The sequence below is a fragment of the Mauremys reevesii genome, linkage group 13, assembly GCF_016161935.1.
Source record: "Mauremys reevesii isolate NIE-2019 linkage group 13, ASM1616193v1, whole genome shotgun sequence".
Taxonomy (NCBI): Eukaryota; Metazoa; Chordata; order Testudines; family Geoemydidae; genus Mauremys; species Mauremys reevesii.
Window position 1 is genome coordinate 43,558,498 of NC_052635.1, and position 23,638 is coordinate 43,582,135.

At 40.6% G+C, this 23,638-nt stretch overlaps 1 protein-coding gene across 7 annotated transcripts in view; it reads left to right on the top strand.

The window, feature by feature from the left end:
• Positions 1 to 887: 887 nt before the first annotated feature.
• The window catches only part of ARFGAP1 (ADP ribosylation factor GTPase activating protein 1), a 31,798-nt gene continuing 9,047 nt past the window's right edge, over positions 888 to 23,638 (top strand). Inside the window, exons 1-11 of one of the 7 annotated variants that reach the window (XM_039498912.1) lie at positions 932 to 969; positions 2,779 to 2,978; positions 7,371 to 7,434; positions 8,581 to 8,690; positions 10,189 to 10,360; positions 11,609 to 11,709; positions 13,094 to 13,180; positions 13,980 to 14,076; positions 17,421 to 17,477; positions 19,722 to 19,754; positions 22,831 to 22,887. In XM_039498912.1, the coding sequence (XP_039354846.1) occupies positions 7,375 to 7,434; positions 8,581 to 8,690; positions 10,189 to 10,360; positions 11,609 to 11,709; positions 13,094 to 13,180; positions 13,980 to 14,076; positions 17,421 to 17,477; positions 19,722 to 19,754; positions 22,831 to 22,887 (774 nt within the window). In that variant the 5' untranslated portion in view covers positions 932 to 969; positions 2,779 to 2,978; positions 7,371 to 7,374. Of the gene's footprint in view, positions 970 to 2,291; positions 2,444 to 2,778; positions 2,979 to 5,878; positions 5,898 to 7,370; positions 7,435 to 8,580; positions 8,691 to 10,188; positions 10,361 to 11,608; positions 11,710 to 13,093; positions 13,181 to 13,979; positions 14,077 to 17,420; positions 17,478 to 19,721; positions 19,755 to 22,830; positions 22,888 to 23,638 lie in introns of those variants that run through there. The other 6 variants (XM_039498911.1, XM_039498913.1, XM_039498910.1 and 3 more) reach the window with 6 other exon arrangements.

Below are 23,638 nucleotides of genomic sequence, written 5' to 3' on the forward strand. Positions count from 1 at the left end.
CTAATTAGATTCACATATAGTGCCTATATAATAGGAACCTCAGTTCACATTAGTTCATGTTACCAGAAAATGGCACTTATTAGAAGAGGCCACTTTGTCCTTCACTGGAAGAGCAAATTGTACAGGTGGACTTTACTTTATGTTTCATTGCACATCTCCAATGTACACATATTCAGGGTCCATGATCTTCTCATTGATGTAAGGGAGGGGTTATGCATGTAGCCACTATTAATAGTAATGAGAGTTATTCTTGTTAATCTCCCATATAACCATGGCAGGACAATAGACGGCTTATTAAGTAAGTATCAAGGCTGGAACAGGCATTGCACTGAAAATGATTAGCATATTGTCTCTGTGGGTTTCAAATGTCAATGGTAAAGGGCAGCTCTGCAGGGTCTAAAGTCACCGATTAAAAAGAAATTAGTGATTGTGTAAATGTGCACTCAACGTTTGGCTCCGACCATTACAAATCAATGCCAGCCGGTTTTATCGTCTCATCAGCCAGGTCATCACCTTGAGAGAGGATTTTGTGGAAATCACCTTCACAATTCAAGTAAAATAAGTGTTGTAGCTTCAGACTATTCCCTGCTGGACCAAAGTCCCCAGGGGGCCTGACCCTGCTGGGCCCGTGATCCGGCACCATTCAGCCGGTTTAACAGTCTCTGCTCCAGTGAGTTCTGTCCCCCTGTCCCTGTGTCGCTCTGTCTGTGTGCGTCTCTCCCCCTCCTTTGTCTGAGTGTCTCTTTCCCGCCCCCGGCCTGTGCCCCGCCCCCCTCTGCCTGTCTCCCTCCCTCTGGGCTCCGCCCACTCCCCGGCGCTCGCGGGCCGGGCCCGAGGGGGTTAAGCTTCCCCCTTTCCCAGCATGCTTTGCAAACCTGCAACGTAGCCGGGGCCGGCGGCGGCGGCGGCTGCGCGGTGAGTGAGGAGCCGGGGGAGAGTGAAAGCCGGGGCTGCCCGCTGCCGCAGGAGGTACAGAGCCGGCCCCGGGTGCCGGGACCCCCGGCCCGGGACGGGCGGCCGAGCTCCAGCCGGGGGACCCCGGGCTCCCCTCAGCCGCCCCTTCGCCCCGGCCGCCCGGCCCTTCCTCTCCCCGCGCCCGGGCGCCTTGGCCCGGGCCCCCTTTCAACCCGATCCCGCCCCACGGGCCCTGGTCTGCCGGCCCCCCCTCGGCCCTGGCCTGCCTGACCCCGATCCCGGCCCCCTCGGTCCTGGCCTGCCTTCCTCCTCCCCCGATCCCGCCCCCGGGCCTGGCCTCTCCCCCCCCCCCCCTGTAGCCCCCCCCCGCCCTGGCCTGCCTCATCCCCGGCCCCCCCCCTCGGTCCTGGCCTGCCTTCCTCCTCCCCCCCCCGATCCCGCCCCCCCGGGCCCTGGCCTCCCTCCCCCCCCGACCCCTGTAGCCGGCCCCCCCCCGGCCCTGGCCTGCCTCATCCCCGACCCCGTAGCCGCTCCCCCTCGGTCCTGGCCTGCCTTCCTCCTCCCCCCCGGCCCCCGTAGCCGGCCCCCTCTCGGCCCTGGCCTGCCGCCCTCCCCGCCCTGTAGCCAGCCCCCTCGGCCCTGGCCTGCCTTCCTTCTCCCCACTGATCCCGGCACCCCTCGGCTTCCCTCCTCCTGACCCCGTTGCCGGCCCCTCGGCCCTGGCCTACCGCCCTCCCCGCCACCCCTGATCCTGGCCTACCTTCCTCCTCCCCGACCCCCATAGCCGCCCCCGGCCCTGGCCCTGGCCTGCCTCACCCCCGATCCCGGCCTCCTCTCGGCCCTGGCCTGCCTCCCCACCGACCCCGTAGCCGCCCCCTCGGCCCTGGCCTGCCTGACCCCGTAGCTGGTCCCCTCAGCCCCCATCGTTTTCAGCCCTTCTCCCCCGTCCAGGAGGGTTCTGCGGGACGTTCTCTGTAGCCCCCACCCCCGGATCTGGGGAGCCAGAGGCAAGCCCTGGGCTTGAGGTCCTGCCCCGGGTGTGTCTAGCTGCGGCTGTGACAGCGCCTTGCCAGCCAGTGTTAGTTACCGCTGCTGGGTCGTGTCCCTTGGCCGGGACAGGCCTTGCAGATGGTAGCCCCCTTCCATCCATCAGTGCAGAGCGGGCCCCAGATCAGCCACACTCTGGGTAGAGTGCAGCCTGTCCCCAGTGGTATTCATGGCTTGTTCTTGTGCTTTAAAGGCAGAAAGGAAAAATCGTGTTGCTTAAAAAAAATACTGCTTTAAATGAGACTCTGTCCACTGTATCTGTTTTTAAGAGCAGCGCTCTTCTGTCTGTCTCTCTCTCTCCCTTCCCCTCCCCCCCCCAAATCTTCTAGAGAGGAGAAGCCTCCATCCTCATTAGGAATCTGGCCATGTTCTGAAACAGTCTTCAAGAAATGAGCCTGGATCTGAGTATCTCGATTTACAGGCTTCACTGGGATGTGGATTAAAAATCTCTTCCACCTTCTCATCTTGAGCTTAGTTTCAGGTAAGATGGTTGTGCTGGTCAGTGTGGAAAAGCATCTAACTTGAAAAAATGGCTTGAGAATGTTTGTCCAACAGTTAAACCATTTTAAAAAGTTATGCCCCGCAGACTGATACCACCATCTTACCTAAGAGATCTTTAATCCCGATGAAGTCTGTAAACTAAGGTATCTGGAACCTATCCCGTTTGCTTTTTATATAGTATCAGAGTTTCAGCCCTGTGACTAGGCCACCATGTCAGAGTTTCAAAGTCCTGCTGTAGCTGTTTTAAATATTGACCATCATAATTGTACTTCTAAATAAGCTACTGCTACTAGCACTTCATTTATTTGCTTTTAGGAAAACAAAAGGATGATTAATAGATGGTTTGGGTAAATAAGACAATAAGCATGATTCTTCAGTGCTGAGGCAGTCAGCATGGGTGACATCCTGGTTTGTGGAATCAATCATTGCTGCAGGAAATGCAGAGTACATTTTTACTCTCCAGTGTGGAAGCAGATGACTTGAATATTCAAGACCAGGAAACAAAACATTCCAGGGTACTTAATATACTGATCCATTGAAAACCTGTTCTGCTGTAGAATGTTTGCTGGCACATTTAGTCTAAAATGTCATAGTTAATTTGTATGTGTGTTTGTCTGAATTATGTGTTTATGGTAAACTCTCTTTTCCATTCAATATTTAATCTTCTTTTCCTCCATAATATTGGCGGGAATACTTTAGAGTTACATTCCTCAAAGAAAACTTATTTCCACAAGATAAATGTTACTTTTCTTTATAATTTGTTTTCTGCCTTTTCTGTATTTATAATTTGTAGAAAATCCGGAAAACAGTGTTTAGGGTACTGAAGAATAGAGGCAGTAGTGATTAGGTGACGGCACTGAGGTTCAGTAATTCAGTTATACTGTAATTTAAAGTGTTCTGGGTCCACAGTGCAGGTTCAAGGAGCACAACTTCCAAACAAAATTACAAATTCTAATTGTTCTTGCCAGTTCCTCAACTGAATTCCAGAAGATGACCAATATCTGTAAATGTGTGTGTAAAACTGTGAACTCTTAGTGTATTACTGTGGTTGTGGCTTAACTCATAGACTACAGCAGAACCCTGTTTATCTAATCTAATTGGGACCCGGGGCCAGATAAGATAATCAAAAATCTGGATAATCCGGAGAATGGGAAAGTGCAGTGATACAACGCCATCTAGCAGCCACAAGAGAGATTGCCCCCTTCTGGACCTCTGTGCTGTGCTTGTCCATACAAAGAGTTGGATAATGGAGGGTTGGATAAACAGGGTTCTACTGTATTTTTAGGTTGACTTTAATGACTAGGTGATGCTTGGAACAGATGAACCCATAATTGAATCATATTCACATAGAAAATAAACATTGGGGGGGACTAGATGACTTGGGATTTAGATGATTACTAGTAAAGAATACTGGAGAGAGAGACAGTCTGAGCACAAAACTGGGAGCCAGGGACTTCTGAATTCTAATCCTGGTTCAATACATCTCTCCTTAGCACTGGGTAATTCACTTAACCTCTCTGTGCCTCCCTTTCCCTGTCTGTACAGTGGGTATTCTTGTCTACTGCACAGAGGTGCTGTGAAGATTCATGACTTCCATAGCACTGTAAAGTTGCTGTGATCATGGGAGTCACAACTTTACAACTATCCCTGCAATGCGTTCTCTTGAGTAATGGAATCCCACTCTACCGCTAAGTCATCTGAATCAGGAACTTAAGTTCCTTCTGTACTTGGGTCCTCTGCATTTTGCCAGCTAGGTGGAGCAGTGTTGGGAGGGGGAGAGCAGCTTTGCAGCCTGACTTCGGTTTTTCAACCTCCCCCATCAAGTAGTGCTGATAAGCACCATTGGTGGGGGCGGTAGGGATAGGAGAGCAGAAGCAAAGTGTGTTGAGCAGGGCAGTCAGTTCTCTCCCTCCTTAACCAGTGCAAGTCTAGGCCAAAAGACTTGTTTCAGACTCTTCCTCCTCCACCAGAACCACAGTGCATCTTGGCCAGAGGAGGAGCCTAACTTCCGGAGTGGGGCATCTGTTTAGATCTCTGCCCAATAAGGCTAGAAGGTTTTCTGATTGGATCAGACAGCCCGCATCTCTTTTCCCCACTATTCTGAATGAAAACCTGCTCTAGCATTTCTAGATGAGGGAGAAGTAATGATATGGGACATTCAAAGGAGGGCAGGCAAATAACACCAGAGAGAGACTGCATCACATACCTATGCATGATTCTGCAAATTTGAGAAAAAAAAAAAAGTTTAAACGTGGAGGGAGAGTTGAAAGAGAATAGACGAAAATTATGTAACTAAATATATTCCCCACCCTCATTATCTATCAACAAATTACCACTGTTAATTAGATTAATATCTTAAATTCAGAAATGAAACACTTAAAACAATTTAATCTCTTCTTCAGACTAGACAGGGAGTGTGTGTGTGTAATGGAAGGAGGGAGATTCCCCCCTTCCCACCAGTGACAAAAGAGAAAATGAAGACTTGTACATCAGATCCATGGAAGCTTATTTGCTGCAGTTTCTGACTAGATTATGATCAAAATATATATCAGTTTATTTCCTTCTTCAATGGATGTGAGCAAGGTATATAAGGGAAGCTTTAGTTTCAGAATCCCATTGAAGAAATAGTGCAGTTAATCAGAAAAAAAGATTAGTTATCATTCTTTTTTCATTATACAAGACATAAAAGCTGTTTCTGTTCTGATTAATGAACCAACAACAAAAATCCAGTACATTTAAGTTTGAAATAGGGCTGCTGAAATATTATACTTCATCAAGCATTAATTACAATGTAACCTAATAACACTCTTATATTTTTAAATAGAAAAGCCTGTAGAGTTGGTAATCTTTCTTGGCTCAGTAAAGAATAACTAATGATGATCTGATTAATGATTAAAAAAGGTCAAATGCTAGATGATGAGTGTAAGTTTAAAAACAAGATTGTCCTCAAAATGTAATGAAAATAAACACTGCTGTACAAACATTACATCCTTTACTGCATTTTTTCAATGGCCATGAATTAAAAGGAATGCCTAATACAGATTGAAATCCTGCAAAGATAAAGATAATCTCTTCTTTCAATAGCAATAATGTGTAGCTGCAATTTTGTATTTATTTTTTCATGAATTACACTGAAATAGCTGGTGTTTGGATACCAGCCCTTGGCCTTGCACAGCTTCGCTGTACCACTGCATATTAGTGCTATAATTCACAGGAAAGGTGGTCCAGTTTAGTGTTTACTGTAAACCTGTATGGCAGTGATGACACAAATTAAAGATTAAAGGGATTTTTTTTTTACAGGGGGAAAAACACAATGTAAAGCTTGGAAATCGGTGTGACTTTCTCCAGTTGTGGACATGTCTATGTTTTGGAATGGCACTTAGCACTTACATAGTTGTTGACACTTTAAAGTGTTGTGAATATTAACTCCCTCAGTAAGTTGGTGAATTGAGTAAATAGTATTCTTCTCATTTTACAGAAGAAGAGAAAAGGCTTTAGCTATTCGCTTAAAGGCACACACTGAGTGAGAGTAAAAAACTTAATTAGAGCTGCCTCAGGCCTATGCGTAGTCCACTAAACCACACTTCTCAAAAACAGTAATATGGAAGTGTCAGAGGTAGCTGAGGCAATCCCCTTTCCTTTTCAGAGACCTTCACATTTCAAAATAAGTCTTTCGATTTTATTTTTTAATAGGTTCAGACATTGACCCATTCTTTTCTGCTTTTTTCCTAATCCCTCTTGTATTCTGAATGTAGTGCTCTGCATTGCTCCTAGGTCAGCCTGATATTTCTATGTCTATTTCTTAGTGAATTTTGGACGTTCAAATGACATTTTTGGTAGGGAAAAGGTTTGGGTGTGGAGGACAAGGAAAAAGAGGTGGTAGTGTTTAAAGTACAGCAAAATAAATACCCTACAACCCTATTTGTTATAAGCTTTGAATAATTTCCTCTTATCTAAATTGTAATGTTATATTTCACCCTACATCCTAAGCAACTAAATTCTATATATGTTGCAATCTCATTTACGAGAATGTGTTTAATGTCTGTCAGTGCTTCAGATAAGTGCACTACATATAAATCCAAGTTCCTTGCTGAATGTATATCCTAAAATCTGTAGTTTAACTTCGCTTCATGCACTTTAGCAGCTGTTAATTTTCATGCCACTTGCAAATTGTCAAGTCTGTAGTACAGTATTGCAGACCTGATCAGAGCTTAAAGTGTATTTCACATAAAGACTTAAATAGTCAGGATGTATTTCTTAAAAATCTAATTTTTAAAGGGAAGCTGTCAACCTTTTTCAAAATTATTTTTCATAAAAAGCAAGTTTCTTATAGAGCACCCTTTAAACAGCATGTACAGAATTTTTAAATTGACATTTTATAAGAGTTTCTGCTCCTTTGCTAGAACACTGGTTAGGGTTTATAAGGGTCTTTAAGCAGGGGGAGTGGGTGGGTTTGAGAGCAACATCATCAAAAGTGTTTTGGGTTGCCTCTACTGCTGCCCACTACATTTTTATGTGTATGCCTGCATGCCTACCTATTACTGTGTACCTCTCCAGGTTTGGGATCTGCTGCTCTTAACCATGTTCTTGTAGAGCTATGGAAGAGCAGGTACCTGAGCCCCCTGCAGCTCTTCATTAGTGATATCCCATTGATACATTGCACAGTCAGTTACAGTTGCTGTTTAAAGTGTCAAATGCACACAGTAAACTGAAAAATACAGTTTTCCTTTAATCTGTGATATTAATCATGTGTTTCTTGTAACAAGGAACAAATACACAATTGACTGTGCCTCTTCAAAAAATTTAGATTGTAAACTCTTTGCATCTTGTACAAGTGTTGAGTATTTGATCAGCACTTAATATGTAATTTGTTTTAAAGTCTTTAAAATTTTTTCCCCCTATTATAGAAACATGGCAAGTCCAAGAACAAGGAAAGTTCTTAAAGAAATCAGAGTGCAAGATGAGAACAATGTAAGAAGGTCTATATATATTTATATATATATTGTTTGAAGCATTTAACTAAGCAGCAACAAATACTTTTCAGCCCATTTCAGACAACTGAATTTGTTCTCTGGAGATATTTTATTAATGGTATTAGCATAGCCAATAAATTTTAAGGTACGGATGTGGATATGTATATACTTCCATTAAATTGTATTCCAATAAGATTGATAAACTGTCAAGTATTGGGCATAACTCCTTTGAGTGGTTTTAGTGATTCAGTAAACCACTGGTGGTTTGTCAGCCAAACCCTCAGAGAATTTTGTTTTGGGACATTGTTGTATATTTTAAGAATAGGAACTTTCTATTTAAAGCACTTTATGTTTATACTCTAATAATACAAACAAAATAATCTTGTCAGTGTGCTACCGTATTTATGGTAATCTGCCTTGGAAGTCCTCCTATACACCCTAGGGATTTGTAATGATATTTGAAACTCTCAGTCAGTTGCCCCCACATGACCTGATGACAAACTGTATTTAGAATCCCTGCTATAAAAGAACAGAAGCTGCCCAGTACACAAGTATGTTTATTTTTTTTTAAATGTCTACCTGGATTGGTGCTAGAACCATGCTACTTGCAATTATGTTTGTGACTGGCTGTCAGATGGTCAGATCACAGAACTGAATTGATGTTCATAACTTTTTCTCCATGACACACAACTAATTCCACTTAAGTTATTCTTTACCTGTTGGACTGTTTTCTCCCCCTCAAAACAATCTTACAAAAGCATAAATTTTGATTGTGTACGTTTTGTTCTTTATGGACATGTGAAACAAAGTTATTTCATAATATATTTATATGGTGCCCTGAGGGTAGTGTTTAATTCAGTCTTTCTAGAGACAGAAACATCAGTTTAGCTTGTATTTCTATAGTCTGAGTCAGTTAACATGAATGGTTCTGCCTATAAAACATTAAACCCTCAAGGCTCTTTCTAAATGACTACGTAATGGAACTTATGTACACGAGGAAGAAGTCTTTAAACACTAACGACTCCTAATTCTGAATTTATTTGCTGCAAGTAGCTTTTTTATGATTTTCTGTGTCTGTACTTTGAAAGTTTTACCCAGAGCAAATGATGACGGAGAGTTATGGACAATATTTTTTTTCTTATAGGTCTGTTTTGAGTGTGGTGCATTTAACCCTCAATGGGTGAGCGTGACCTATGGAATCTGGATCTGTCTGGAATGCTCAGGAAAACACAGAGGCTTGGGAGTTCACCTCAGGTCAGTCTTGGAAACAAACACAGACCAGATGTTTTACAATTTTTTCTTAAGGGGAAAAATATGGAAGTCATTGCAAGGAGTATTTTATTTTTGGATATAGCTATAGAGATGCAAGTTTGCCATGCTTCAGCACAACAGCAAATCTAGAATTTTGCAAATCAGAATATGATGTATTGCTAATCCACTGTGGAATCTAGAAACCAAAAATGAGTTAGTGGTGTAAGTACACACATGATTAAGTTAGGTTACCTCAGTATGTTACCTCTCCATGAAACAAATGTAATGTTATGGAGAAATTTAGGAGATCTCTAGTCCTATCAGTTCATGTTGTGTCCTATTTTAAATTTTGTCTATTCTTGTAGGCTAAAGAACTCTAGCGGTACCAGGTATTGTTAAAATTGAACTAAGACAATTGTAATACTACTATAAAGCATGTATGTAATGCTATAAATGTACCCAGTGCATTATAGAACATAGAATGTATGTTGTTTATAGAGGTTCCTGTCGAGTACACAAAGTGTTTTATATTCCTCTAAAATGAGCCAATGAGCAAACAACCTCTCCCCCTTCCAACACATACACATGTGTATGGTCCTGGGTCTAAATCTAACAGAGAGAGGCAGAATATGGAACAATTATTCAGATAAGGGAGAGAGAGGAGAATTCAGGAATGCAAACGCTAATACCAGGGGGACACTTAGAAGTGGTTTTTAAAGGATGATTTGAAGGTGAGTAGGGGGTCGAGAGTGTTCAGTGAATAAGAAGTGGAAATTATTCCAATTGCTACATGAAAGAAGGAATGAAGCACAGAGACGAAAAAGAGATGTGAGGAGGGTAAGGACCAAGAGAGGATGTAGATGGAGCAAAGGTTTAGGGTCTTGGTGAGGAGATCTCCTTGACCTTTTCTTTGATGGAATATTTATGCATTAACAATAGGGGCCTATTTGTTTTTCATGTGGAATAATGAGCAGCAGCACTAATTTATGTCCTAAAGCAAAGCTGAGGGACACTAATCCCAGTCATAAATGCCCTTGGATGTGGTTGTTTTAGATATAGGACAGATGACTTGTTGAGTACCTGATGTTCATTCTAAGTGCACTCCTGAGGGATGGGTGGTACTAAAGAGTAGCAGACCTTTTGTTTGGAAAATGTCGGGAAAATATTTTCTGTTAAGTGATTTTGATAGGCAATTCAGAATTTGGGTTGGGATATCTACATTTTGTTTCATTTGCACGGACTGTCTCCTTTAAGTGGAACTCACTGTTTTTTTTCAACAGCGAAAACTCATAAGGCTTTTTTGCTATAGTGCTTTTCCTCCCTGCAGGGTAGGAAGCAATCTCAGTAAAAGAGCAGTTGCTAGCAGTGGCATTTCTAAAGGCTTAATTTTTGATATAGCTGCCAATGAGGTGTTTTAATTTTGTTTTATGGTATATTATAATAACGGGATTCTAGCAATAAATAAAAAGTGAGGTGTTTCCTCTCTGATTCTGATTTCCAGCTTTGTGCGCTCTGTCACTATGGACAAGTGGAAGGACATTGAGTTGGAGAAGATGAAGGCTGGTGGTAATGGCAAATTTCGAGAATTTCTGGAGTCTCAGGAGGATTATGATCCCTGCTGGTCAATGCAGGAGAAATACAACAGCAAAGCTGCAGCTCTCTTTAGAGATAAGGTAAACACAGATGAATAATAACTTGTGCATCCTTAATACTTCCCATTTGAAAATCTCAAAGCACTTGACAAACACTTATTAAATCTTGCAACCTCTTTGTAAAAACTTGTTGCAGTTCCTGAGAGAGGATAAGACTTGCTGTTCTGTAATCTACAAAAAGCTTATTCTCTAGAAATTTTCATTAATGTCCTTGTTTTTTGTTTGTCCATGGTCGCCAGATTATCAATGGTGTAATTTGTTGTAGCACAGTTGAAAGTAATGGATCTATGCCAGTTTACACCAGCTGAGAGTCAGCTTGTTATTGCATCAGACTATCTTATACTATAGGGCCCAATTAATTGCCAGCACTTCTTTTTTGGTGGATGCAAAATGGCAGATTACTCTGCCAAGAGCAAGTGAGACCATAAAGAGCAGCAAAATCCATGCCTGCACTGGAAATGTCATTCCAAAAGGAGGCTTTGTGCAATTTCTCAAAATAAAACCCCTCAAAATTCAAATACGCACCTGGAAATTGCAGAGACTTGAACACACAGGGGTTGTGCATTTATGCTGGCCTGCACTACTAAGTTGAGAAGCTGCATTCTACATGGCTGGAGCTCTTACACAGTTTTGAAATTGGATTGCCAAAAGAGGTGTAGTTGTGCCACTTATGAATTGCTGGTCTGGGATACTCTGCAGCTAGAAGAGGGAACATCTCAATAGCTTAACATTGCATAGTTTCTCATACTGTAGTTCTTAGATCTTTACTATTTGGGGGAGTTGGGATGGACAGGTCTCTAGCAGGACAGGGAAGAAGAGGGTAAATTGGACCAGTTTGGAAGCTAAGGTGAAGAGAATACGAGGGAGAACTTTGGAGGAAACAGCTGAGGGAAAGTCTAGGCAAAATTATAGGAAAATCTCTGAATGGAAAAAGCCCTGATTTGGCTGCCTCTCCAGCTGCTCTCATTGGCTGGTTGGTTCCTCTCAGCAGTTTTTTCCCAAGACCATCTGAGGAGGAGTCACCACCTGAATGCTGCTCTTCCCCACAATGAAGGAGGTCTTCCTTGCACAGCCCTGGAGCTGGGAGGAGGAGCAGCATCAGCTAAACAACCATTTTACTCTCTGTCCCATGCAGTAATCCCTACTTTGCCTGCTTCTGCAGCTGCTCCAACTGACTGTTGACACTCTGTTGAAGGTTATTTCTACATTTTCATTTTACTTGAAAATTAGGACCTTACCATCTTCTTCACACTTTCTCCCCCTCTTTAGGTGGCTACTTTAGCTGAGGGCAAGGAATGGTCTCTTGAAACTTCTCCTGCCAGAGACTGGACTCCACCTCAGCCCAAGACGGCCCTGTCTTCAGCTCATCGGTATGTATTCTAGTTATCCAATTCTCATACAGTTTGATCTCGCTATCAAGCATGACAGTTGAATGTCACTGTTCTTATTCTGCTGACAGACTATGTGTCTCCACTGGCAGCACTCTTTGCTAGATCCCTATTGGGGGGAGGGATAGCTCAGTGGTTTGAGCATTGGCCTGCTAAACCCAGGGTTGTGAGTTCAATCCTTGAGGGGGCCACTTAGGGATCTGGGGCAAAAATCAGTGCTTGGTCCTGCTAGTGAAGGCAGGGGGCTGGACTCAATGATCTTTCAAGGTCCCTTCCGGTTCCAGGAGATAGGATATCTCCATTCAATTTTTTTTTTTTAAAGATAGAAGTACTTTCATTTCCATAATCGGGTTAATTTTTTTTTTTTTACCCTCCTATTTCTTTGGAAGCTGTGTCTGAGAAAACAGATGGCAAAGACATTTTGTAATTGGGGAACTATTATCTGCCTCAGATTTGTTTTCCTAGATATTTACCATTTTACTACTATTAGCATGTTTTAGCTTCAGTCTCCCAGATTAAAATGTCAATGTCCAGCCACAGCTCAGCAGCTAGTTTAATGAAGTTGCTCTTCTCTGATTTTTGGATAGGAAGTGATGGCATGTTAGTTTGACAGCAGTGTTATCTAAACTTTCTTCAGTGTGGACCACTTCTTAATACAGATTGTAATTGTACTAGCTACAGTCCCTCTCATTTGTGCTTGCATCATTTCCCAATGGGCTACTACAGTATTTCCTTACATTCAGAATAGGAAAGCCTTTAGTGTATTTAGCTGTCCAGAATACAGGAAATATTGCCTATTTTTGCTTTTTCCTTCTGTCCTGTTCTTTTGCTTTCCTTTCTTCCCTGAATATACTTTACTGTGGCTGCATGAACCATCTCCCCTCTGTCATGGTCAAACACCTGGTCCCCTCTTCCACCTTCACCCCAACAGCCCTCTCCCTTTCATGGCTGCCAGCTGTATTCTAGCTGGTGGTTCCAGTCCCTGAAGGTATCTGTGTTTCTCTTACTCTGATGTTTCTGGATCCCTGGTAGAAGCATAGCTTGCTTTCAGGTGCTTCTGGCTCTTCTTGGCAATAAAGAGTCAGGTTTACCTGTACAAGGAACTAGAAACAAGGAGAACCAGCAACTTGTGATTGGCAAGTTCTACAATAACCACTAAGTGCTAGCAGACTTAGTGGTCTAAACACCATTGTTTGTGGACTTGTTTACAGCTTTCTTTCTCCATGAGTTAAGAGACTCAGATGCTCTCGCCTGATGGATGTAAAATTCTGATCCGTCTTCGGCACAAGCTTCTGTGATGAGCAAAGTCATTTGTTTCTTTATGCTTCATGTAGTTTAACTTCCTAAAAATCTTTCATTTGAGTAGATCTGCTGGACCATCCCAGAATGCAGCTGGTTCTTCCGACAAAGCGTTTGAAGACTGGTTAAACGATGATTTCAGCTCCTATCAAGGGTAAAGTTATTTGACTTGCAAGTAATGTTTATTAGACTAGACACTTCTGTATCAACCATTGTGTGTCATGGCCCTTCAGAATACCCTACACTAGGGCCTTATTATTTTCCTGTCAGTTTACATATGGCTCTGTTAATCCATTGGGCCATACCAGACCCTGGTCACATCCTCACTGGGTGTAAAATAAGTGATAATACATGACAAAGGATTGGGTATAAAAGCATTAAAAAGGGCCTTTTCTTTCCTATGTATCAAGGAAAGGTTTGATGTGCAGTGAAGCTGAGGCTTGTGAGTCAAATATAGACAGTAGCTTTATCACCATGGTGGCCTCCTGGTCTATGAAGCTTTCAGGTTCAGTTGCCTAGAGCAGAGCGTGTGAAACTCAGGTATTTAATAACGCTACCACTAGGTTCTTCAGTTAATGCAGTGATATGCAAAAAGAGACCACAGTTCTGAAGTAACTAACTGATCTATTATACCACAGGAGAAGATTTACTGAGATGATAAAATCTGCAAGGAGGTTTTCTTGTCTACAGTGCACATTCACTAGCTTTACATAATTGTGCAGTGGTGTTCTTGCATGTTAGAAACAAGCTGCAAAAGTAGAGCTGAGTGAGGGAGTCAAGCACACAGTTTCCTGCTGATGCAAATTCTACCAGTCCTTTACTTCCAGGTGTATGAGAATCTTTAAAACAAAGAAACAAAAATTCAGCTGTATCTTATAATTTATATTTTTGGTCTGATAGTTTTAATGAAATGCATAATAATTACAATTGTTTTCTGTTGGGGTGTGATTTAGTGGCCAAGAGAATCGCTATGTGGGATTTGGGAACACAGTCAACCCTCCGAAAAAAGATGATGACTTCCTCAACAATGCCATGTCTTCGCTATACTCGGTAAGGAGATTCTTTCTCTGAGCTTTCTGTGACTGTTAGCAGTATGTTCCTGGATTTGTAGCCCAGATTATGGAAATATGAATAGAGAGAAAATTAATAGCTGTAACTGGGAAATATGCAATGCGTGTGCATCTGAGGAACATTGTTTATTTCTGTGGTTGACACTTACGTGTCTTCTCAAAGCAATCGGATCAAAAGTCCGGACCCCGCCAACACATTAAGCCTAAAATGCTGGTCAAAAAGACAGGTGGAGGCAGGCCTAACAGGATTCCAAACATGATCTTCTTAACACTAAAAGAATTGACCACTCTACTATTGGCAAGGAATGTGCAACTACAAGTAGCAAACTGTTTACCAGGGCCAAGAGATTTCCTAGTGATAGGCAATGGGAGTATAAATAGACAGTTTGGTGATACCTGATGTAAGGAAAAATGTGGGGAGATTTGGATTTTCCTTTAGGGATTGCTCATATTTGTAAGAGTGTATCGTATCCTTATTTCCTTTCCCTCCAACACTCTCTTGTTGTCAGTCTCCACTCAGCCACAGAAGTCAAATACCATTGCAAATGGTTACTTACAGCGTTAGGAACATGCAAAAGTCAGTTTGCTCATACCTTATTTGTATTTCATGGAACTCCTAGATGGGTTATGTCTTTAAGTGAAACTAACAAACCTCCTTGCCCTGTCCCCTGTGGCTGCTTTTTTGTGCTCCTAGTTTCTTCTCTGTGACCTGATGATCCCATCAGAGATAATTCTAGCAGGTCTGGAAGGCTTCCTTGGGTCTGCAGCTCTCATATTTGACACATGCCTAGGTGTTTTGCTTCTTAGAGTTTATTGTATGGTGTATGCAAGATTTCATTACAGCACCATGACCTAGTGTAGAGGCATTCAGACTTACTTTTCCATTCATCTGTACATCATCCTTCAAATACAGTTTTGTACCTTTCAAATATGGGGAAGGAATAGGGTAGAAATTCCATATGGCACAGAACCCTAAAGAAGGATGAGGGTCATGGGAAAAGGTGTTCACAGATGGGTGGAAAAAATGTTTAGTATTCATATTACATATCAGATTCTATAAATGGCACAATTCACAAGCACCTGTCTTACGTACTTCTCAGGTTTTTTTATGGTAAAATACTGCCGTATCATCTAAATTAGTGGTTCTCAACCAGGGGTACGCATACCCCTGGGGGTACACAGAGGACTTCCAGGGGATACATCAACGCATCTAGATATTTGCCTAGTTTTACACCAAGCTACATAAAAAGCACTAGTGAAGTCAGTACAAACTAAAATTTTATACAGACACTGACTTGTTTATACTGCTCTATATACTGAAATGTCAGTACACTATTTATATTCCAATTGATTTATAATTATGTGGTAAAAATGAGTGAGTCAGCAATTTTTCAGTAATAGTGAGCTGTGACACTTTTGTATTTTTATGTCTGATTTTGTGAGCAAGGAGTTTTTAAGTGAGGTGAAACTTGTGGGTGCGCAAGACAAATCAGACTCCTGAAAGAGTACGGTAGTCTGGAAAGGTTGAGAGCCACTGATCTAAATCTTTGTCAGACATTATTCAAATGTGATCTGATTGAAACTAGTGACTAAAATGCCCTCTTGTGACTAAACCCATGAACTGCAGCTTAAACATAAACACCTTTTGTAAAGTGGTTGAAGTTTTTCATTTGCATGAATTCTCATCTGATTGAGGAAAACAATTTTCCTTATATATGAGAGGAATAAACCTAAAAAAATCAAATACACATGTAAGGCTTCCCCCCCTCCCCCGTTATTATTCATCAGATGGCTAATTTGCTGTATAGTTGATGCTGATTAGGCTGAGATCAGTTTAGGTTGTCTGTTGTCCTGTGAGCCTACTTTTAACATCAGAATTACAAGAAATATCATCTTGCCGTTTGCACATCAGCATCATCACTGTCATTCCATTTATCAACATGAAACAAAGCAAGATGAGACTACTAATGAAGGGATCTCACTGGAGTCTTTAAAGGGACTGTTGAGTATAGAGCCTACACCTTCTTTTATGAACTAGCTAAATTCATTGGAAAGAATGATGAGCAAAGCACCCTGACCTTTTCTGGTATTATTTTCAGCTTTTCTGCAGAGATGCTCACAAGTGTCCATGTACCACTGGAATATCTGTGCTTCAGAAGTGACATACCAACTATATGGGGGCAGTTATAGGGGTGTATCTGATCCATACAGCTGCTGTTAAGCAGTACTGAAGTAGTGCAGCTCCATAGCTTAACAGATTTACTTGCAGGTGCCCTGCAAAGGAAAAAAAAAATCTGTCAGTGTTCTTTCCTTGTTTCTTTATAATGTGTATAAAGAAGTCCTGAAAAGTATGCTAAAGTTTTTTTTTCCTGTTTGTTTTTGTTTTACGTTAGAAATTCAGATCTTGTTGTCTTGTTTTTATTGAAAGATTCCGCATGACTGGGTAACTAATACTATTATATCACAACTATCAAGGAACTGCAAACTGAACAATTGAGAGAGAAAGAAAGTTTTAATGAGAATTTTTAAAACTGTTTCCTTTGTAGCTCCTTATTAAATGCCTGACAAAAAAATTGTGAGGAAAAAATCTTTATTATAGATTCCACACTCTATTACTAAGGGCTGAGAAAACTACTGATTGAGTTTCCTGAACTTGATGGAGGTTTCCAGGAAAAAAACAGGCAAAACAAGGCTTTATATTCCTGATATTTATAAGGCCAAAAAAACAACCAGAAGTTGTTTTAGGCTTTCTTATAAACAAGAAACAAATCAATAATGGATCTGCATCTGCTGCTTATGAGCCCCTTAATCCTTTTTGTTTTGTTTTATGTTGTTTGAATCCACTGGCTCTTGGCTCCCTTTTCAGCTTCTTCCAGGCTTATACCTAAGTTTCACTCTGCCCCTTGCCCTTTCCCCCAGATCTTAACTCTCTCAAAACACAAACTAGTCTTGATGTGTCCTGTACTTATTCAGGCTCTACAATGTTTTGTCTTCTCTTGCTATCATTGTGAAAACGTTTGCATTTAGAGAGAAACAAAAGCTTTGTGAAGTTTGTTTCTCCATTAGACTAACCTATGTTCAGGATTGTTCATGTTACAGTCATAATAATTAGCATTTGTAGTATAGGAATGCACAAGAAAACAAGGAAAATTCACTGCAGTATTTTTTTACAGTTCAGTGGAACTTCGCCACAAGGAAATCTGTCTCAATTAGTGGGCATCTCTTATGGCTACAGGACAGGATGTGCCACAGAATATATTGACTTTGTTTCACTATTACATGTTAAATTAAGCTTCCTCCTCCTCCTTTTATTTTTTTTTAAAGGGATGGAGCAGTTTTACAACTGGAGCGAGCAAGTTTGCCTCAGCAGCTAAAGAGGGTGTAAGTAAACAAGAAGCTATTTCAGTCTTATTGTTGCCGTGGTATAAGGATTCTGTTAGCTTGATTTGGCATCTTGACAGGGATTTATCTTGAAATAAATAATAAATGCTCCATATTGTAAGCTGAACCCCCGACTTCTATGTATATCATTTAAAAAAATGGAAATGTTTATGTACTAAGTATAAGCAAAGCTGTGCATGGTCTTTGGTACAGGTTTTATATGCAGATTTATATGCACAGTACATAAGAAGCTACGCAGTTTTTTTAGTTCAGTTTTTAAAAACTACACTTGTTACTGCATCTACATTTACAATGAAAGGGAACATTACGGAGGCATAATCCATGTTCGCAAGTGTGCTTATGTTCCATTCCTTTCTCTTTTGAGCTCTAGCATACCTTTTCCCAGATGTTTGCATGCTGTTCTTTTGAACAGAATCTAAAAAGCTATATTCTACTGTAATTTTATTTTGCAGTGACGGGCTTGTGTTTTGTTCGTCTTTCAGAATTATGGTGATGAGCAGTATACCTTTTATTTTATATATAAAATAAATAGTATCTATCTATCTATCTATAGTATTGCAGTATTACATTCTGAAATTTAAAGCAGATAGAATGAAGTAGAACAAGGAAGAGTTATTAGAGTTTGAGGACTGACAGACCAGTGGTTGAGAGCTAAAAATATCTTCAGGCATTTGATCCGTCCTTGGGCGTCTCTGCCTTCTTTGGTGTACATAATTTTCACTAATGGTAATGATTAAATCATGAGCTGTGATCCCTTTGACCTTGCACTCAACAGCCTGAATCAAAGGGTAGGAGTCCTTGTTGTCCCACGCCATATCAAATACCAGCCATGTGACCACCACCTTATAAACATGTTCCAGCCTTGTCTCCCCTTTCCCACCACTACAAGATGAAAGGGCCTAAAACCCGTCCTCACCCTCTCCCCACCATCTCATGGGATCTCCATCTTCCAGCAGAGTTTCTCAGTTTTCAGCCACATTAAGTTGGCCACTGAAGGGGAAATAGCTGCCGGAGGTAGGTGCCTGACTAAGAGCCTCTAGAATCAAGCTGCCAAAGCCTTATACATCCAAACTTTCAGACATCCCACCACAGAATTAAATGTAATTTACTATCTAGTGCCAACAACTCTTGACAAACCACCCCACACCACAGTTTGTGCCCTTCTCATCTGCTTTAGACCTCCCATTCCTATGGATTCATGAGAATTTCATATTTTGGACCTTGCTCCTACTTCCTGTATTTTCCACATATTTATTTTTGGATATGCATACACAGCTTTGGTGAGGCATTTCTGTAAATAATTGGAGCACTGCACATAGATATCAAGAGAAGAATAATTAACATTTATTTACCATTCTTTGTTTTAAAGGGGTTTTGTTTTCTGGGGCAATGGTGTGGATTAGTGCTGAGTCAAGTTAGTGTTTTCTGCAGAAATTTCGCACTGAGCTGTACATTGTCGATTTGGTCAGTTGCTTTGTGTTTCAGTTTTTTAGTTCAGTAGATTTACACTGAGCTATAAAGTCAGACTGATTTACTTAGCACATTAGGGAAAGATGGCAGTGAAGTGTCTAGAATTCTGAGTTAAAAGGTAAAGGTAATAATTGGAGATATATCAATCTCCTAGAACTGGAAGGGACCTTGAAAGGTCATCGAGTCCAGCCCCCTGCCTTCACTAGCAGGACCAATTTTTGCCCCAGATCCCTAGGTGGCCCCCTCAAGGATTGAACTCACAACCCTGGGTTTAGCAGGCCAATGCTCAAACCACTGAGCTATCCCTCCCCCCTTGTGCGAGTCGAGTTTCTGGCAATACTAGGCTACTGTGTTTCCCGTGTCTTTATGCCCCCTTTTGGCAAATGGTTTTATATCTATGTCTTGGGGATTATATAAGTAGCTATCGACTTACAATTAGAGCTAGTCAATATTTCAACATTTTAAAATAAAAAATGAGGGGAGAAACTTTTTTGTGAAAATGATTTAAAAAAAAAAACAGTTTTTGTTTGCTTCTATAGACAGTGGATACCTTCATAGAAGGATAGGAGTGTACTTTCTTTAAAGTTGAACGTGTTCTAACAAATAGAGTGTGAAATCCTGGACGCCATTGAAGTCAATATCAAAGTTCTCACTGGTTTCAGCTGGGACCAGGATTTCACTCACCATGTTTGTTTGTTAGGGAGAAAAAATCAATTTGATCTAAACAAACGATTTTTTTTTTCCGTTTTACAGGCTACCAAATTTGGATCTCAAGCAACTCAAAAGGTGATTAAAACAAGTAGCTCTGTCATTTACAGTAATCGGGATTATTAGGAATCCCTACCAATTCTCTGTATATCAGTAGTACAAGATGTCTTGGATCTGGTCCTTATGAAACCATGGTGTGTATCCTCAGTGCTGCATATTTGCATCTGTATAATTATACACTAGGCTATTTTCTCTTAAAAACTACATATTAGGTTTTACTCCCACAGGGATTGTGACATTTTTACAGTACACATAAATAATGGGTGTAGTTATTTGCTATTGAAATTAAACAGTTTAATGAATGAATGGTTTGATGCCATACAATACTGTTATGATTGTGTTTTTGAGAAACTTAAGGATTGTTTCTCCTTAAAATATATGCTTCTAATTTTTGTGTGTGATCTGTAAGTAGGTGTTTTAATAGAATGCATGTGCTCATTCCATTGCATGAATTGAAAATAACAGCACATTGAATTAAGATGCTTGTGTTTAAACAGGCAACAATTTCAAATATACACATTTCGTTTTTATACTAGGATTAAAGCGAGGACAGTCAGACCTGAGTTGCCTACAGCTCTGACATAAACATGGTCTGTTTTTGTAGAACATTTTTGAAAATCCCAAGCAGGGAAGCAAAATTTGGCTTTACTCCTTGAATTACCCAAGGAATGTGATTGAGTGCCAAAATCTAAATGTTATGTTTTGGGTTGGAAGGGGATTATCTATAGTACATGAAAGAGTCTTGCTCTTGAACTGTGATTCATGTGTGTACAGCATTAGCCTGAGCTACATGGGACATTGTTCAAAACAGGGTTGGAAAATGCATGGGAAGGCTTGATGGTCAGCAGGGAGTTACAGGTGCTAGTATGTCACTATCTCACATTATAGGCTAACGTTATGTGTTTTTTGAAGGATTAACAAAGAAAACGTCACTCAGAAGTACTTCAGCTTGAACCCTAGCTAAAAGCCATAAGATATTTATTGCTTGGCTTAAATGAGAAGAGTTTAGTGTTATGGAGGTCTACATATAATTTTCCATTTTGAAACCTATTCTTTATATACTGTTACATTTAGTGTGGGTGTACATCTTTATAATATAGAGAACTAAATGTAGAAGCTCATCAGATCTACTGACAAGCACTTTAGCAGATTGTTCTTCTTCAGCCATATTAATGATAGCTCAAATTTGTTAATTAACAACCTGATCTTTTGCTTTATAGTACACATTTAGAATCTGGCTGACTCTGAACTGTGGCGGCCATGTATTTTGTAATTAAGTTTAGCCACTGGACATTAAACAGACTTCTGCTCTTTATTTCTCTTGTCAGTAGAGCCTGGAATTGGAAAAGGATCATGCTACTTAACTTGCCTGAAAAATGCTTCAATTTTTTTGCTAAAAGCTGCTTCTTCTACCTTCCTTGCTCTCTTTCTCTTGTGCTGTCTGGGTAAAGTTTTGGGGCTACAAGCAGCAGCCAGAGCCGGTAAAGCACTCACATATATTCACGTGCATGGGCGCTTTTTGTCACTGTTCGTGCTGAATATGTGTGTTTGCTCTTGCGCTGTCTTCTTTTTATTTCCTCTTTTTAAGTCAGTCATTTTTTTTTAATAGTGTCGTGTGCATCATTCTGTAATGTCTCTTCAAGCCTATTTAAAATAGGTTAAATTAGTAAAAAAGAGGCAGTTCTGCCCTCTGGTATGTTAGAGAACATTCTGTACTGCAAGCCATGCTACTTGCAAATGTTAGTCGTGTCAGTTTTTCCTTCTTCATGTGGAATTCAGGAATAATGTATATACAGAATAGCTTTGGAGTGCCATTTGAAGCCAGAATTTTGTAAGAGAGCCCCACAGACGGAATATAGTGTTTGTTGTACTGGATCACAGCATAGGTCTATCAAGTTTGATATCCTGTCTTTCACAGTGGCCAATACCCAATGTTTCAAAAGAAGACAAAACCATGTCACCCACTGCCCCTTTCTCTATCCAGCTGCAAAATTGTGCAGCCCTGTTACTGTACAAAAGGGTCCTCCCTGATATCTGCAGTGATCCATTGCTCCCTTAAGCATCATATTTGATATCTTTTATCACTAACCGTAGTTAATTATACCTTTTAATGACAATGAATTGGACAATGTCTGAGTTAATAGTCATAATATAGGCTGATTCTAATTCTGTGGGGATTTTTGTGTTTTGGGTTTTTTGCAAATACTTGTTTATAAAGAGAATAAATGGCAGCAGCTTAGCACATAAGCAGCTCTTCAAGAACTAATCAGTGTAGTGTACTTGTCACCCAATGGTTGGTTAAAGATTGTTTGTTTTATTATGGACTGTGAGAAAAGTTTAACAGTTATGAAAAACTCCAAGTGACTCTGTCCTTTTAATATTGTCCTGCCAAACTCATTTGTGACTTCCTCACTCTTACAGTATGGATTTGTATGCTGTAAACGTCCTCTCTAAAGTACAGCAGCCTTATGCTTCTATCCTAGATATAATTTTAGTTTTCCTCCTAGAATGTCTGCACATCTCAGCGGACAGAGAAGCTTAAGCTATAAAATAGTTTAATCATCCCTTCACATGGGTATGACTTGGTGTATTGCCTAGAAACGGAATTGGTTATTAATAGATGACATTGCCTGCGTCACAGGAAGAGAGTATTTCATTGTGAAAGAATTAATATGAAAAGGCTTGTGTCTGCTGATTTAATCCCATTAACAAGAACATGTAAAGAGGGCTACGGTTCTCAGAGTTTTTCAAAATATTTGCTAAAGCTCATGGCTTAGCAAGAGGCCTGCCTTCTGGGCTGTTGCTGGTTGAAAGGTTGTGCCAGTTCAAGGACAGACCTTTCTTGGTCTGTGGGAACTTTCAGCAGCCTTTATTGCCTTTTTATGTGTGTTTTCTTTTTCTTGTAGCACTTTCTCTGTAGTGTTGCATTGTGTGTGCTTTTAGCTCACTATGTTGCTTGTATGAGGCAAAGCTTAAGGCTTTTCTGTCCTATGTTCTTTGAGTCTCCAGCAGGCTAGTTTCTTGGCAGTGAATGTTGGCTGTATTTTATGAAGGAAAATATAACTGACTTTACTTTTGTTTTGCTTTTAAATAGGCATCAGAGTTAGGTCAGAGTTTAAATGAAAATGTTCTCAAACCTGCACAGGAAAAGGTAACTTTGGAAACGAGTACATTTACTTACAGAGTATTTTTGCATTACCTAGGAAGTCATTCTGTTTTGTACTGTCACAAGCAGTTAGTTAGTTGACAGCATGTTCAGTTATTTTACATATCCTGGCCCAATAGCAGAGGGAAAATGCCAAATAATTCAATATTAATATTACCAAAGAAATGTTCGTGGCAAACTTGTCCTCGTTTTGATGGGCTTCATGTCCAAATCAATCCTGAGAGATCCTCATTTTCTCTTGCTGGTTCTCTGTCCCATGAGATGCCCTGTTACAGCCATCTTCCTTCATGGGATGGAAGAGTGGCTGGGGCTCAATTCAGAGTCCCTCATGGCACCTCTTAATTGGCTAGAGAGGTCGGTGATAAGCAAATATTTTGATTAGTAATATTACCTTAGTGAGTGTTTAATTTCATAGTAGTCACGCTTCTGACTGCTGGTACTGTTCCCTTTCAAATAAGCATCTTGAAGGCATATCAGAGCATCCACAGCTACATAAGGGTTCATATATTCTGATCAGTAATGTGGTTTCTAACTGATTGCAGACAGTTTTAAAAAGATATATGTTCTTGATTTTTTTTTTAGCTCCTTGTTTTAATCAGTTAATCTCAAGGATTATCTGTATTCATAAAACAGAATATACTTGACCTTTATCCTATTCATTTTACAAGGAAAAGAGTAACTGTTAGTGTCACTTCTGAAATTATTGCTATATTGTTTACTGGAATTTAGAATACAG